We start from the raw sequence: 14504 nt of genomic DNA on the forward strand, positions 1-14504 counted from the left end.
AGCCAAGTGTGCCCCTTAGGTATGCTGAGTCATCTGCTTAAACTGTGACATGACTAAGTGTGGAGTGCTGCTGGGAGAGAGCAGTGCCAACTCGGTAGTGATGAAACAGCATGTGATGTGTCCATGCAAGAGCATGCTGGGTCCAAATAACATGTTTGTGAGAGAATTTGGGGTGTGCTTGGAACCTGCACTGAAGGGCTCCCTCAGAGTGCACTTAACTCCTCTGCTTTCAGTCTGAATTTTCCTGTGTGTCATTGTGTGCGGAACTCAATGCCAGTGCATGTTGGTACAGACTGTTCTGCGTTTTACAAGCGTCTTTTTGTCAAGAGTTGAGTCTGCAGAGGACATGTGGAAGACTCTGGTTGCCACAGACATAACACAGCTTGGATATGAGGCTACTCTGCATTGTCCAGCAGAGTAAGGATTGAGTGGTTGTTCCAGTGGTTTATGGAATAATCATGTCTTTCTCTAAAGCACTGGCAGGGTCCCAGAGGAGACAGATCTGATTACAGCGTGACATTTCCAGTCTGGATTGGAGGATGGAATTTCAAGGATTTTTTGGGGGCTGGGAGGCCCAGAAGTTAGGAGACATTTTTCCAGGTGGTTCTAGATGTGGGTAAAACAGCTTATGCAAGGGTAAACAGGAGGACTTGCATACAGGTACTTTATATTTTCAAACTCAGAAATAACAAAATCAGTCTGTCTCTGGTTTCAGTGCAGGATTCAAACTCTATCTTGGAGCATCTTCATTCTTAATGACACCTTTTTGTCTTCCAATTTATGGAAGACAAAAAGGTGTAAATTTGTAGTTTTAGTTTTAACTTTTTAGTTTTTTGCTTTCCTGGGTTTTGACGTATCTGTTTTCTTCAATCATGCACCAAGAAGTGTGTATGGATATACATTTTACAGTGTTAGAAGCTATTGAGTGTGAAATACTTGGTGAACTGAGTGTGGGTTAAAAATGTAATATTATAGGGAGGTGGGCTATTTAAATAGCTATGTTTTTTGTAATTTTTTGCATTCTTCATGATTTGCTTACCTCTGGTATAATGCTGAAGAGAAACTTTTTTTTAAAAGTGTTGTACTATAAAAGTGAATATATTTTTCCTGCTGTATGTGTTCAAAGTATTCTCTTTCTGTAGTGGTGATGGTTCCAATAGCAGACAGTGGTAGTGAAACTGTCTTATTTCCACTGTTTTATTGTCATTTGTAATGGCTCTTGTTAAGAGTAGCTCTTTGGAGTTAGAGACTGTTTTTTTCCAGTTATTTCTAAGGTCATAGTGCATCACAAACCTTGATACAAGGCACAGGTATCTTCAGCAGCTCCACCTCTCTACATCTGTGAGTTTTGTGCTTTACATTGTATCTCGGTGCTTGGCTCTGCTCCCTTGTGCGAAGGTTGATCTGGAGGGAAGCAGGACCATGTATGTGGAAAGCTCTGGCATCAGCAGTACTTGGTTTGGTGCATGTGGCTTGTGAATCCTCAGTCCCTGGGATGCCATTCCTGTCTTGTGTGGGATCAGGGGAATTTCCACAGGTTTGTGCTGATCTGCTGTGGAGGTTCTTCAGAAGGGCTCATTGTTCCAACAGCTGTTCTTTTCTGTGGGGAAATGATTGGCTGCATCACACCAGTTAGCAATCTGTTGCAGCAGCTAGACTGTACTGAAGTAGATGACTTTCTGAGGTTTCTCACAGCTGTATATTATGTTGTCAGTGGCCTTCTTTTTGCATTTAGGTACCAGGACACAGGCTCAGACCCTTAAGAGTGTCTGAGAGCTGTGCTAATATATCAGCTTTGCTTCCCTTGTTCCCCAGCCTTTGGAGACCTGTTTTGGCACAGGATCATGGATGCCACTAATTAGTTCCTTCATCTCCAGACTCCCCAAACTTCTCTTTCAACTGTTGAATTTCTAAATAAGTATGACCTATTTCATTATGCCAGAGCTACAGGTAGCAACAACATGGCTCTGTTTACTGGGGTTTTTTAATTAGTTAACTAACATTAAAGTTGTATTCAACTCCTTTCTTCCTGTTCACAGCTTGGGATAGTTGTGTCTCCATGTTCACATCTGCTTTCTAGACTTGATGGTACAGCTTCATGTTACCTTCTGGTTTTAAGTCTCAGTTAGTAGAAAACTTCTTTTCCTGAGTGTCTGGCTAATAATTTGTTTTATGTAGGCTGCTCAGTTTGTTTCTGAATTGCAGAGAAGTCTAGGAAATAGTTGCTAGATATTCTAATAGCAGTGTGGTCAAAAGAAAGAACTTTGATTCAGCTCTTTAATTTTGATCCCCAAAGGATAATTCGTAGCACAGCCATACATACAGTAGATTTACCAAGCTGTGTACTGCTCTTTGCAGAAGGATTTCTGGGGGGTTTCTGGGTAATTTCTGTTGCAGATTTGGTTTACAGAGGATAGTTCTGGCTTGAATGCTTGTTACCAAAATTTACCCAGTATTTAGGAGGGCAGGTAGCTGGGGAAGGCTTGGAAATAAATTTGCTGAATGCTTTAGGATATCATCTCTCAGTGTAGTAACCTAAAGTATAGAAGATTTCATTTGGGTTGTGATACATTAGTAATGAGAATGATTTGAGCCTATGCTGACAAGATGGAATAAAATGGCTGATTTGCCATTAAAGAGGTATTTTGGAAGGGGGAACCCTGAACAACCTTGACATCTTGTTGTGCAATGCTGGTGTAGGGTTAACCACATATAGTGCTACCTCTTCCTTGTGCCACCCTGCCTGGGTAATACTGATTTTTTTATTGATTCCTTATTGGCTGGGAACCAGAGGCTGTGTGGCATTGTATATTGTCTTTTGGAAAGAGAAATTGTTTTTTCCCTAGAATCATAAAGCATCCTGAGTTGGAAGTGACTCAGAGGCATCATCATAGTACAACTCCTTTTCCTTAGCTTTAGAGCTTAGGTTAGATGTTTGATAAAACTCTAACACTAGTAACACTTCTTTGTTTACCTTGGCAAAATAATGCTAAGTGTGAACAACATTGCACTAAATTCTGAAAAAAAAAAAAAAAAGCCTTTTTTTTTTCCAGGAAAAAAAGTGGCAGAGGCTTTTCAGACTCTTTATTTTAGCATTAGAATTTTTTTTTCTGCTTTAAAATGTCTTGACTCTGAATTGCACTGGTCCTGATATAAAGTTTCTCTCTTTACCTTTAGAATTTAGATTTTAATTGTAAGCATTTTTTAATCTGAAGATTTGATAAAAAGTTGCTGTTTTGCTTATGGAAGAATATCCTGTCAGAACAGACACTTAGCAAGTAAATGTGCAGTCCTTGGTTTGAAACTGAAGCCAGTGATGTGTAAAAAAGAGAAACTAGGATATATGGGTGGTTGGGGTGGTGTTTTTGTTCTCATTTTGCTCCTTGATTCAGAAAAATTGTTTATGACTATTCCACTGGTGAAAGTAAGCCAGACATCAGAAATTATTTAATTACCAATTTTCTTTTTGATAATGATTTTATGATCCATCTATTCTTGTACCTTTCTCCTCATATGAGTTCTGCTTTTTTCCTGTCCCAAAGCAATATCTTACCTTCCATTCCCTTATAATGAGTAACATTTGATCTTCTTAGTATTTTGATTAGAAAGTGACAGTAAGTTATAAAGGACTCCCAGCTTTTCTTCTATTGCAGCTTCAGTGTGGTTTCTCAGCAGAGTAAAGGTGCTGCTTTCTTTATCAGTGTAATCTCTAGGCAGGCAGTGAATGATATAAATTGGGGTCACAAAAGGAACAGTTAAGGAACAGTTGTCAATCATCCAGTCAAAAATGACTACTAAAAGTGTTGTGCAGTTTTAGAAGGATGGAGGTGCTTGGATGGCAGACAGAGGGCAAGTTAACAGTGCTGAATTCCAGCAAGAGTGCATGCAGATTCCCAGGGTAACTGAGATGTGCCTGGATGGGTCCATGTGCTACCACAGAGCTCAGTGCATATGAGGTTGTGTGAAGGTGCTGAGGTAGCAGCACACAATATCACCGAGTGAGTGACATGTGAGAGCTGCAGTGCACAGTGTCTGACTGACCCTGAGCCATTCCTATCTCCCTCCAGGCTTGGGCAGCTCACACCTTTCTGGAGTCATCGAGGGCCCATCCAGAGCCCACTGGACCTGAAGAAAGGTTGCTTCTGATAGAGGCTTTGGATGAAGCCTTGTCTAAGCAAAATTATTTAAATACTTAATTATTTTGTACAGTTGGTATTGTACAAAAGTGGATTAGCGGGATTGTATTTTTTATTCACATTTTGTTGATGTCAATTTGCTCATTTATAAAGAGAGAACATAAAACCGAAAAGCTAATTAGTCTTACAACTTCAATGTCATAGTTATCTTCCTTTATTTATTTTAAACTGTATAATCACAGAAATGGTTTGCACTGGCTTTTCTAGAGCCAGAGACTAGCTGGAATTATAACAAGTTGTGACTCAGTCCTGTATTTGATTCAGTTACACTTCGAGGAGTGATACTTCCCTAGCACAAAGGAGCTCATGTGCCTGTTCTAGTACAGAATGCTAACTTTGTGTTTCTGTTTTCTTCTAGGTTATGTTTCACACTATGTGCAGACTGTCTGTACTTACAGAAGATATTTAAAACCAAACAGACTTTTTTGCAAAATTTTGATTCCAGTGGAATCTGTGCTTTAGATTTTTGTCCTGTCAATTAACTCCTGAAGCAATGCCTGTACAAGCTCCACAATGGACGGATTTTCTCTCCTGCCCGATTTGCACACAGACTTTCGACGAAACCATCCGGAAGCCCATCAGCTTGGGCTGTGGCCACACTGTCTGCAAGATGTGCCTCAACAAGCTCCACCGTAAGGCATGTCCCTTTGACCAGACCACTATCAACACAGACATTGAACTCCTTCCTGTGAACTCAGCCTTGCTGCAACTTGTGGGTGCTCAGGTATCCCTGATTTTTTTTTTTTTTTTTAATCTGTCTCAGTATTTTCCTTCTTTTGGGAGGACAAGTCAGGAATAATAAAGAATATGATATTGTCTTAATGATATGAAGAGAAGGCATCTGCCTTTTTGTAGATGTCTGCAAGAAATAGTAAAGATGCCTGGATCAATAGTTTAAATTTTTATTATGTGACCATGATTTTCATTACATCTAATTCTGTGGGCTGTCACCAGAGCGGGTTAGTTGTGTTTCCTTCCTTCTTCCTCGACTCTTACCTAGCCATGCTCTGCCAAAAGGATGAGCTTGATCAGTGAGCTTATTTTGTGAGAAGATGTTTTTCTGTGGCAGGTATTACTGTATTCACCCTGTGAAACCTGTGTTTGGTCGTCCCAAAAGTAGGAGGGGTGTGTAAAGGATGTGGAACAGATCTCTCTTGTAGCAGCCTTTATACAGCCTTATTTGAAACTATGCAATGGGAATACGACTTCCTGAGATGGCATGTTACTCTAAATCCATATTGGTGAGGGGAGGAAGCCTGCCTGAGGCTCCCTTTTTTGCTGGAATAGGTACTGATAAGGTCAGTTGAAGTGGTGATATGATGGGGATGAGTGGCCCTGGGTCTGATAACAGCCCCAAGAAAGGGTAGGGGTGTGTGGAAAGCAGGACCACCCTGTTCAGTTGCAGCACAGACTTAAGCTGGCAAAAGGTTGTGGATGTTAGGTCATGGGTAGCTCCCTGTGACCCATACCTTCCAAGGCTTGTGGACAGGCTTGTGGTCCTTAGGAGGAGGGATAATCCTGTCTAATTTATGGGTGAAGAATGAAAATGTAGCTGGGATGCAGTTACCATAAAGGGGTTACTGCTTTATTTTGTACTGCTCCAATGTCTGGTATAAGTGAAATTAAACAGCAGAAAGTTCATAAGATCTGTAGTATGGGGAAAAGGAAAGAATTGTGAAGGAGCTGTAAAAGGTGTGGAGGAAAGAGAGATGCTCTTATGTTGCTTTTTATTAGGTACTGTGACTTACAGGTGTGCTTTTGCCACTTCTTACTTTATCAGGTAATATGGCTAATTTGTTGTTTTTCTTTCATGGTGTATGGCAAAGAGGTTATTTCAGAAGCTCAAAATCAAATGGTGTTTCTGGCTGTGCTAAGTGACTCATCCTGCTCTGCAGGAGGAAGCAGTGAGATTGTGCACTCCCATTTTTGTGATATGCTGCCATCTTTGAAGAGCTTCTGAGCAGTATTAAATCTGTGGGTGATGTAATTAAAAAAAGTTACAATTCTCTTTCTCTCTTACATGTTTCTTCCCCTCTGCAGTTTCTTGAATATTTCTAGTTGCATCTGAATGTCCACATTTATGATAAATGTCTTCCCCTTGCATTTGGTTATTTTGTGTGCACTTATTAAGCTTTATGAGAAGCTGTATGATAGTTTCAATTTGACCTCTGCCAGAATTTAAATTTTTATGAAAACAAGATTCTGTGGAATGAGATGGAAATCCACCCTGCTCTGTATAGGTAACAGAAATTTTTTTTTGGTTTTACTAGTTAGCCAGCTAGAGTTTTCTTATCCATATGTGTGAGGTATGAAGAAAGGTTTTATAGTATAGTGTTTGTCTTGAGAGCACTCTGAACTTTAGATTCTGACTTTGCACTAATGACATCATTTTGTGCTCCCTTTTTATCTAAAAGTTTTGTGTGATGAAGATTCACAGGACCTTGTTTCATCATGACCTTAAAGCTGCAAATGCCACCAAAAGATATATTATTCCCACCCCTGTTCTTTGCCACTCATCTCTGGTTGTTTGCTACTCCCAGCAGTCTGTTCCCTGTAACAGTAACCATGGATCCTGGCTGGGTGTTTGCTGCTGACAGACTTTCCCCTTAAGAGAATTTTGAAGCACCTTCCCTGCCAGATCCTCACTTCAAATGAATACGTGAATGAAATCAGTGTTCAGTACAACTCACTCTCCTTTCTCTTCCCTTTCCCATCCTGGCAGCTGTTGCAGTGTTTACCAGACACTGGATTACTTGAAAATGAATACAGCTGCTTTCCTGTGAAGGACAGGGAAACATTTGCTATTTTCCAATAGACTGTCTAAGGCCATTTAAAAAAATCTTCTTCCAAAAAAAAAAAAAAAAAAAAAAAGTACTTTAGAGAAACTAGTGATTTTGAACTGTCCCACTAAGAGAGTGTACTCTTTTTCTATTTCAGCAAAAATGGTCTGTGAGCAGCAATCAAGCTTTCAAAGCAGGAGTAGTGTCAAGTTCAGTTGAAACCACTTCCATTTGTTTTTCCACTTCTGGGTTTAGTTTCAGGAGCATGTATGTGTCAGTACTGTCCCTTAATCTCCAACCTCTGTACCCTTAACCTAAGTCCACAGAGACCAGTAATATTTTATTTGTAAATGCTAAATTCCAGTAAAACAGGTTCAATTCTGGAAGGAAATACAGTAAAGCCCAACTAAAGCTTTTATCTGTGAGGGGGAAGAACAGTTTGTTCTTTTCCCTTTGGAGTGACTTCTGAGGAATTCACACATTTATACTTGTTAAGTGCTTTTTTGCTGGAGGTGGAGGAGGAGACCAGGCAGTTTAAAGAAACAAATCTATTCTGCTGTGACTGGCTGCAGTGACAGGATTCCAGGGCAAGTCACTTTGGCTTTTGCACAAGTACAGCAAGTAAAATAAGCAGGATTGTACTTCTGGGGAAAACACTGAATTTGTCAGACAGTCACCCAGGAAAGTAGTAACATATTCTCTGACTGCAGCATTCTCTCTCTGGATAGAATTTGTCACTCTAATGGTGAAAAGAGTTGGTTTCTTACTTGAATTAGACTCTTTCTTAGTTTTCTCTCTCCCCACCCCTTTCTGAAATGAAACCCATTGCCCAGGTTTTATAGCCACCCTTTGTGTGAAAATTCATTGTTGCAGATTCAGATTTTTTACCTGCTCCCCTGTAGCATGGCCTACATCAACACTGGTTACAGGGGCTGTTCTGGAAGGCAGTGGTCTCAGAATAGAATAGAATCACAGAATGGCTTGGGTTGGGAGGGACCTTAAGAGCCATCTCATTTCAGCCCTGTGCTGTGGGCAGGGACACCTTCCACTAGACCAGCTTGCTCCAAGCCCTGTCCAGCCTAGCCTTAGACACTTGCAGGGATGGGATATCCACAGTCTCTCTGGTTAGGTAGTTCAGACCATGTCTAGATAAGTTTTCCTGCATAAAATGAGGGGAGCAGAGGGATCATAAGGGGAAGATGAGAATTATTATTCCTGTGAAAGCTGGACATAGCTGAGTACCTAGGCAGGAGCTGTGAGGGAAGGGAGACACAATGGCCTTGGACACAAATCAGCAAGGCATTCATAGAATACCTTGCTTCTTAGACTTCCTGGGTAAAGGAATCACTTAAGTTTGTTTCTGTGAGAATAAGGTTTTGAATTTTAGCTGTTCAAGCATCCACATATTACTCACTAAATGTAACTATTTTAAGCATTCACCTGGCTAGTGTTTTGAAGGTATCTGATCATGAATCTGTCATCTAAGCTATTCCCTCGTGTTTTTTTAACCATGAAACAGCAGCATGCACATTCAAAACAGGTGATGTAGAGTGGCAGAAATGCCTGTGGTGCTTTAATTTTGGGAATAATCTCCTGCTGGACATGATAAACATGATTCTAGACATTGGAATTGTACATGATGAGAGTCTGGGTAATCTTAACTTACAGACCTTTCAAAAGGGGAAGGTTGAAAGTGCACAGCTATTAGAGGCACGTGTGATAATTTTTTATTTTAACTTTTGATGAAATAAAGTGCCACAAAAGAGGAATTATCTGTGAAAAAGTTGTCTTTAATGTAAACTTTTGAGGAACTAAAGACAGTAGGCTTTGGGTTTTGTTTGGTTTCTCTTGGCAGGAAGCAAATCATTCATTTGCAAGGAGGGGGAGGGAAATATTGCTAGAAACAGTTTTCAAACCTTACCAAAAGGGGTTTGGTCTGTTTAACATGTTCTCATTCTGTGCAATTAGATGTCTAATGGTAATTACTGACAACTCAAGCTTTCTTCATCAAATTGCACTTAAATCACCAATTCAAAATCACTGCCTGGTATGAGATGATGCTTTAGCATTCTTTTCTGGTCCCATTCCTTATGCTGTCATAACCTGTCTCTTCCCACAGCCACAAGCCATGCTGATGGGTAACATTCCACTGTCAGGATACTTGCAGTCATTGCCAAAACAGATACATGCAAAACCATCACAGATTTAAAGCAATTAAACAGCTGAGATCATTTTTCCTGTCTTGCTCTCATCCCCTTTTGGAGGTGTTGATTACATGATGTGAATAAATTTGCAGTGGAAACTGTCATAAGGGTGTGATGTCTGAGAGAACGGAATATGGACTGAGTGTGAAAATAATGAGCTCACTCTGTGGGGCATCTATTCTGAGGCTCCTGAGAGGCATTGTAAACAGCAGTAACCATAGGGTCATGCATGCTATTAAAAGGATATTTTGGGAAGGGGAAGTGAAAATGCTTTCGAGTTGAGTTGTTTCTCAGTTGTCCCTCAGCAGTTCCATGATGGAGCCAAAATCAAAATTCATATTTCCTGTCACTTATATGAATTATATCTTCATGATTTTCCTTTTGGCAGATGTTATTCTTACAATTATTCTAACCCTAAAATATTAAAATAACTCATGGACGTGCATGTAATACAACCAGCAAAAGGAAAATTACTTGTAAATTGTGTTGTGAAGTGCACTGCATGAATGAAGTGTATGTGCATGAGAACTAAATTCTCTTGTCCTGAACACTCCTGAAAGCCACAGAAAAAGCACGTTTTACTCTTCAGTACTACACTTACTCCAGCTTCAGATAAAAATTGAATCTCTCTTGGGCTCATTTTGCAAACGGTACAGTTGTACAAAGCATTTAGATTTTTACATTGAAGCTTCCCTTCAAAAGAGAAGGAATGGGAACAATATGCAGATAGTGTTCGAATAGCTTGATTAGCTCTTGGAAGTTTTTCTCTGCCAGCTTTTCCGTGGGGGAAGGGGAAGCTTTCTGTTAGTTGCTAGACAGTCCTTGTGTCTCACTGGTGGAGTTGTGCTGTGTCTGGCATTCCAAACCACTGCTTTGAATGTGTGCTAAACCCACTTCAATTCAGGGTTGAAATCCAGGGCTGAACATGTCTTCCTGTCCCACGTCTGTTCCCAGACCCTTTGTCTGCCAGGGGCTGCAGCGCTGTCACTGTTTGGGCTGGCAGTGGTGCCAGAGGGAATGCTTGCAGGAGCAATAGGAGTTTGTACAGAGTGTGGGACTTCAGGAAATAGGGCAGAAATGGGGCAGTGTCTGGACACATTCACTGGAGATGTGTCATTTGCTCAGTAAGCCAGTTCTGCCACGTAACTTCCCTGGCAGAAGCAGACTGCTAAAATGGCAATGCCTTTGAAAAGGAGGTGTGGAATATGCTGTTAAGGTGCAGGCAAATATTGCAGGAGTTAATAATTGTTTCCCAAATCCCAAGAAACCACTCAAGGTTGTTGTGACTGTTTAACAGCTGACCACTCTAACATACAGAGTTGCAGAATCTCCTTCTGCTGAAAATATTCTTGCTTGCAGACACAAAAACTCGTCAAAGCCAAAAACCAAAATACCCTAAACAAATGCTGGCCCAAAATTAAAACCAAAAACCCACAGAACATTACAAGTTAACTTCCATCAGTGATAAGTGTCGAGGCCTACCTTGTTGTGTTGGTGTGATTGAACTTGGGTTTTTCTCTTCAGTAAGAATAGAAGCCTAGATCAGACACAGCTTCTGTCTTGTTTATGTTGGTTTGGGATGATACTATGTTAATTCCAGCTGACATGTTGCATTTTGAGGCTTTTCTTTGTTACCTGCTGGAAAAGCAAGATAGTAACTTTTTATTTTGCTCTCTGTGTCAAATGAGAAACTTAGCTCAGTGACACGGTTGTCTAAGGAGAAGTGTGATGTAGTTGAAGCATTGCTTTTTATTAAAAATTATATAAAAGTTGTTCACATTGGTGATGGCAGCCATATTCGTGCATGTATATATATTTTATGTATATTTACTGCTTTTATTTGGTGCTGCCATCATAATGCTGCTCTTGGCATGGCTGCATTACACATGAAGGTAAGCAGGTTTGTATCTGTATTTAACTGAAGCATTAAAGGCTTTTGCTTTTAGATTGAAGGCCTGGGTTGGTCCCTGTAAGCAGCTATGTGGGATTAGCATGTTGTTATTGCCACTGGGATAGGGATTGACATGGAAATAGAAGTCTGAGATATATTTGCACTTTGACAGCAAAAAGAAAAAGTGCTTGTGTTCAGTCTTCTGAGGACTTGCAATTCTCTGTTGGGTTGACTGCTGAACAGTGATGTTGAGAAGTGTTAGTACAGTGCTATACTGCACCCTCAAATTTGATGAAAGCTTTAAGAATTTTCCAAGAGGAAAGTAAAACCAAAATTCTTACTTGGAGGGGTGTGGTGCAAATCCCTTGGAAAAATCTTGATTTCTGGTCAATGTCTGGAAGAAGAAATAAATGTCACCTGACAAAAACCTAGCACAAAACCCCAAGAATGTAGTTGGCGTCTATCATCAGATAAATACTCACAGGGTGTGTTCATATGCACTACAGAGGATAACTTGGTCAAGCTTTGTAACTGTGTCTACTCAGAATATGTTCCAGGGGTGTCTTATTGTATTTGCTGCTAAGTCTGTCTTCCACTAATCTTAAGTAGCTGCAGTCTCTTATCCGTGGATGATTTTAGAGCTGTAAGACCGTAGATACAAATTTGTACCTACCAGCAGACCAGGGTTCTCCTCTTTTTTTTTTTCTTCCCCCTGAGTTTTTTGGCCAGTCAGCTTTGGGATGTTTCAATGTGTTCTATTTTAGCCAAAATTTTATAGTTATAGGAAGTGCCATGTTAAGCCTTCTGCTTCTAGTTCCTTTCAAACACTAAATAAAAGAAGTCTCTTAAACATAAACCCTGTATTTTTCTTTTCATTTTCACTGGGTTTTTTTACGCTATTTGTTCAGTAAATAAGCTGAAAAATGCTAAGTAATACAGCAACATCACAAAAGGAGAATAAAACAGGAAATGTGGTGTAGTAATAAGTGTTTGTAAGCACAGTTGCCACTTATGCATATTCATAGTAGATGTACATGTCATCTCTCCTCAGGTTCCTGAGCAGCAGCCGATTACTTTATGCAGTGGAGCTGAAGATACCAAGCATTATGAGGAGGGCAAGAAATGTGTGGAAGAATTGGCATTGTACCTCAAACCACTCAGCAGTGCAAGAGGTAGTTCCTGCATTGCTTCCTTGGAAAATGAAACAAAAAAACCAAATAAGATGCAAAACAAACTATCCAAATTATTAGTTACTATGTTTGAAAAAAAAAAGTATATAAGTCTAGTTTAGAAACAAATTGAAACAGATTTCTTAAACATTAAGATTTTGTTTTCCTGGAGGGGAGGGAGATGTAGAATTGAAAGGTGTCAAAAATCATTCAGAGAAAAGGCTGAGGTTTTTTGACCATGCCATAGTGAGTTGAGACAAACTTTGATTTGATCTTTGCAGAGTAAGTAGAAATAGATAATTCTGCCCTTTTTTTTTTTTTTTCAGTTCTGCTTTGTGATAATTGTAGTGATACAGCTGTTACGTAGAGGATGAATAAACCGATTTGAGAAAGTTACTACATATAAGATAAATAAGGAAAATTATCAGTAATACTTTGTTCATACAAGGTCAAATACAAGAACTGGGTAATTCTAAGTTAGCAAACCTGCAATGTGTCAAAGAGTATGGATTTTATATATATTACAGTTGCTGGATTTGGACAGTCTGTCAGCCCAAGTAGTGGAATTGATCATCATGGGCATTGGGTTATAAAAATGATTCTTTTGAGAAGCTGTCTGAGTCTTTTGCGACCAGTGCAGTGTGACAGCAGTATCACTCTGGGAATTGGTGGCCCAGTGAACAAGTCCTGGCTGTGGAGCAAACTCAGCATGGCAGCTGTATGTCTAGTGAGTCACCTCTTCCTTTAACCTGAGTTAGGTGGCTCTCAGCCTGTTTGTGATTCAGAGTTTTGGCACAAAATTCAACATCACCCAAGCACTTCAGGACTCACGTAAGCTCTAAAGCTAAACAGTGAAGGTGCTACATGTAGGCAAGAAACTAAATGTTGTGAAAACAAACAAATGTCCAAGTGATCCCTAAGTCCATGAATGTACTGGGAATATGTGTGGGAGGGTGTGGAACAAACTACCAACGTGGGAAACTGATTCATTAGAGGTTCCATCTTCTTAAGAAGTCAATCACAAGATTAAGCCTGTGGGGAAGCTGACTACCAGAAAACTTTTTTTATTGCCAAGTGAAACAAGTGAAATGAACTTATGATATGCCTTGACTAGTATTCCCTTTGACAAAATGGACACCAGGAGAGCTAGGTTTGCACTTGTCCAGTACAGTCACTGAAGACTGGCACAAGAAGAGGAGTATGAGGTAGTTTATTATTCTGTTTCATTTTATTTTGAAGGTGTGGGTCTTAACAGTACTACTCAGAGTGTGCTGAGTCGTCCCATGCAGAGGAAACTTGTGACATTAGTCCATTGCCAGCTGGTGGAGGAGGAAGGGCGGATCAGAGCCATGCGTGCAGCCCGGTCGCTGGGTGAGAGAACAGTCACAGAGCTCATCCTCCAGCATCAAAACCCTCAGCAGCTCTCCTCCAACCTCTGGGCTGCAGTGAGAGCCAGAGGGTGCCAGTTCCTTGGGCCAGGTAGGTGACATCACTGCTGTACTAGAAGCATTTTAGAATTGAGCCATTGATAAATGACTGTCCAATTGCCCAAGGGATTTTATTAAGTAGCAGCCTAATTTCTTAATAGTAATCTTCAGAATTAATTATGTGTCTGTTGGGCTGCTGCTGTTGGGTTTTCTTGAATTTTTAATGCTTTTTCAAGTCTTCTGTAAAATTCAGAATAGGTTCTGTTCTTGTCTGTTCCTGGAAGATCCTTCTAGAAAAATAAGGTTACTGGAAGTGACTGGCATGGCTTCTTTTCCTTCTTGGGGCAATAAACATACAAAACAGTTGTAGGGATAGATTTGTTACAGTTATGTGTACACATTTTTAAGAAGTTGTGCATTTATAAATTAAATTCCTTTGCTTAAAATATGAGAAAGAAATCAATATTGCTTAAAAAAATGAAGTCTCATTATTGAAAATATAGACTTCACTTGTTGAGTCTTGAAATATGCAGCCCATTTCTTAATGAAAACATAGTGAAGCTTTTCCTGACTGATGAAGACTGATTTTGAGATGCTAACTTTCATACCACTTCAGGGAAGAGAGAGGTTGGTTATGTAGCAAAATAGCAGTGCTGCAGCCTGGCTGATTGGTGTGGCCATTCTTTTTTGTTTTACTTGCATGGAAATAAACCTTGTTCTTTCTTAGCTTGTTAGCTTTTTCGTCTGGGATAAGTGTAGGATGTAGGCAATACACTTTGAAAACTCAAATTAATGATCAAGAGATGTACAGACAGGAACCTTCTTATCAGATGATGC

The 14504-nt window shown here is 40.0% G+C and overlaps 1 protein-coding gene across 5 annotated transcripts in view; it reads left to right on the forward strand.

Moving 5' to 3' along the window:
- RC3H1 (ring finger and CCCH-type domains 1) overlaps positions 1-14504 on the forward strand; it is a 54904-nt gene that overhangs the window by 1144 nt on the left and 39256 nt on the right. For all 5 annotated transcript variants that reach the window (XM_050977388.1, XM_050977389.1, XM_050977390.1 and 2 more), the window contains exons 2-4: positions 4555-4920; positions 12123-12243; positions 13480-13719. In XM_050977388.1, the coding sequence (XP_050833345.1) occupies positions 4690-4920; positions 12123-12243; positions 13480-13719 (592 nt within the window). In that variant the 5' untranslated portion in view covers positions 4555-4689. The remainder of the gene's footprint in view (positions 1-4554; positions 4921-12122; positions 12244-13479; positions 13720-14504) is intronic.

This window comes from Serinus canaria, chromosome 8 (genome assembly GCF_022539315.1).
Source record: "Serinus canaria isolate serCan28SL12 chromosome 8, serCan2020, whole genome shotgun sequence".
NCBI classification, from domain to species: domain Eukaryota; kingdom Metazoa; phylum Chordata; class Aves; order Passeriformes; family Fringillidae; genus Serinus; species Serinus canaria.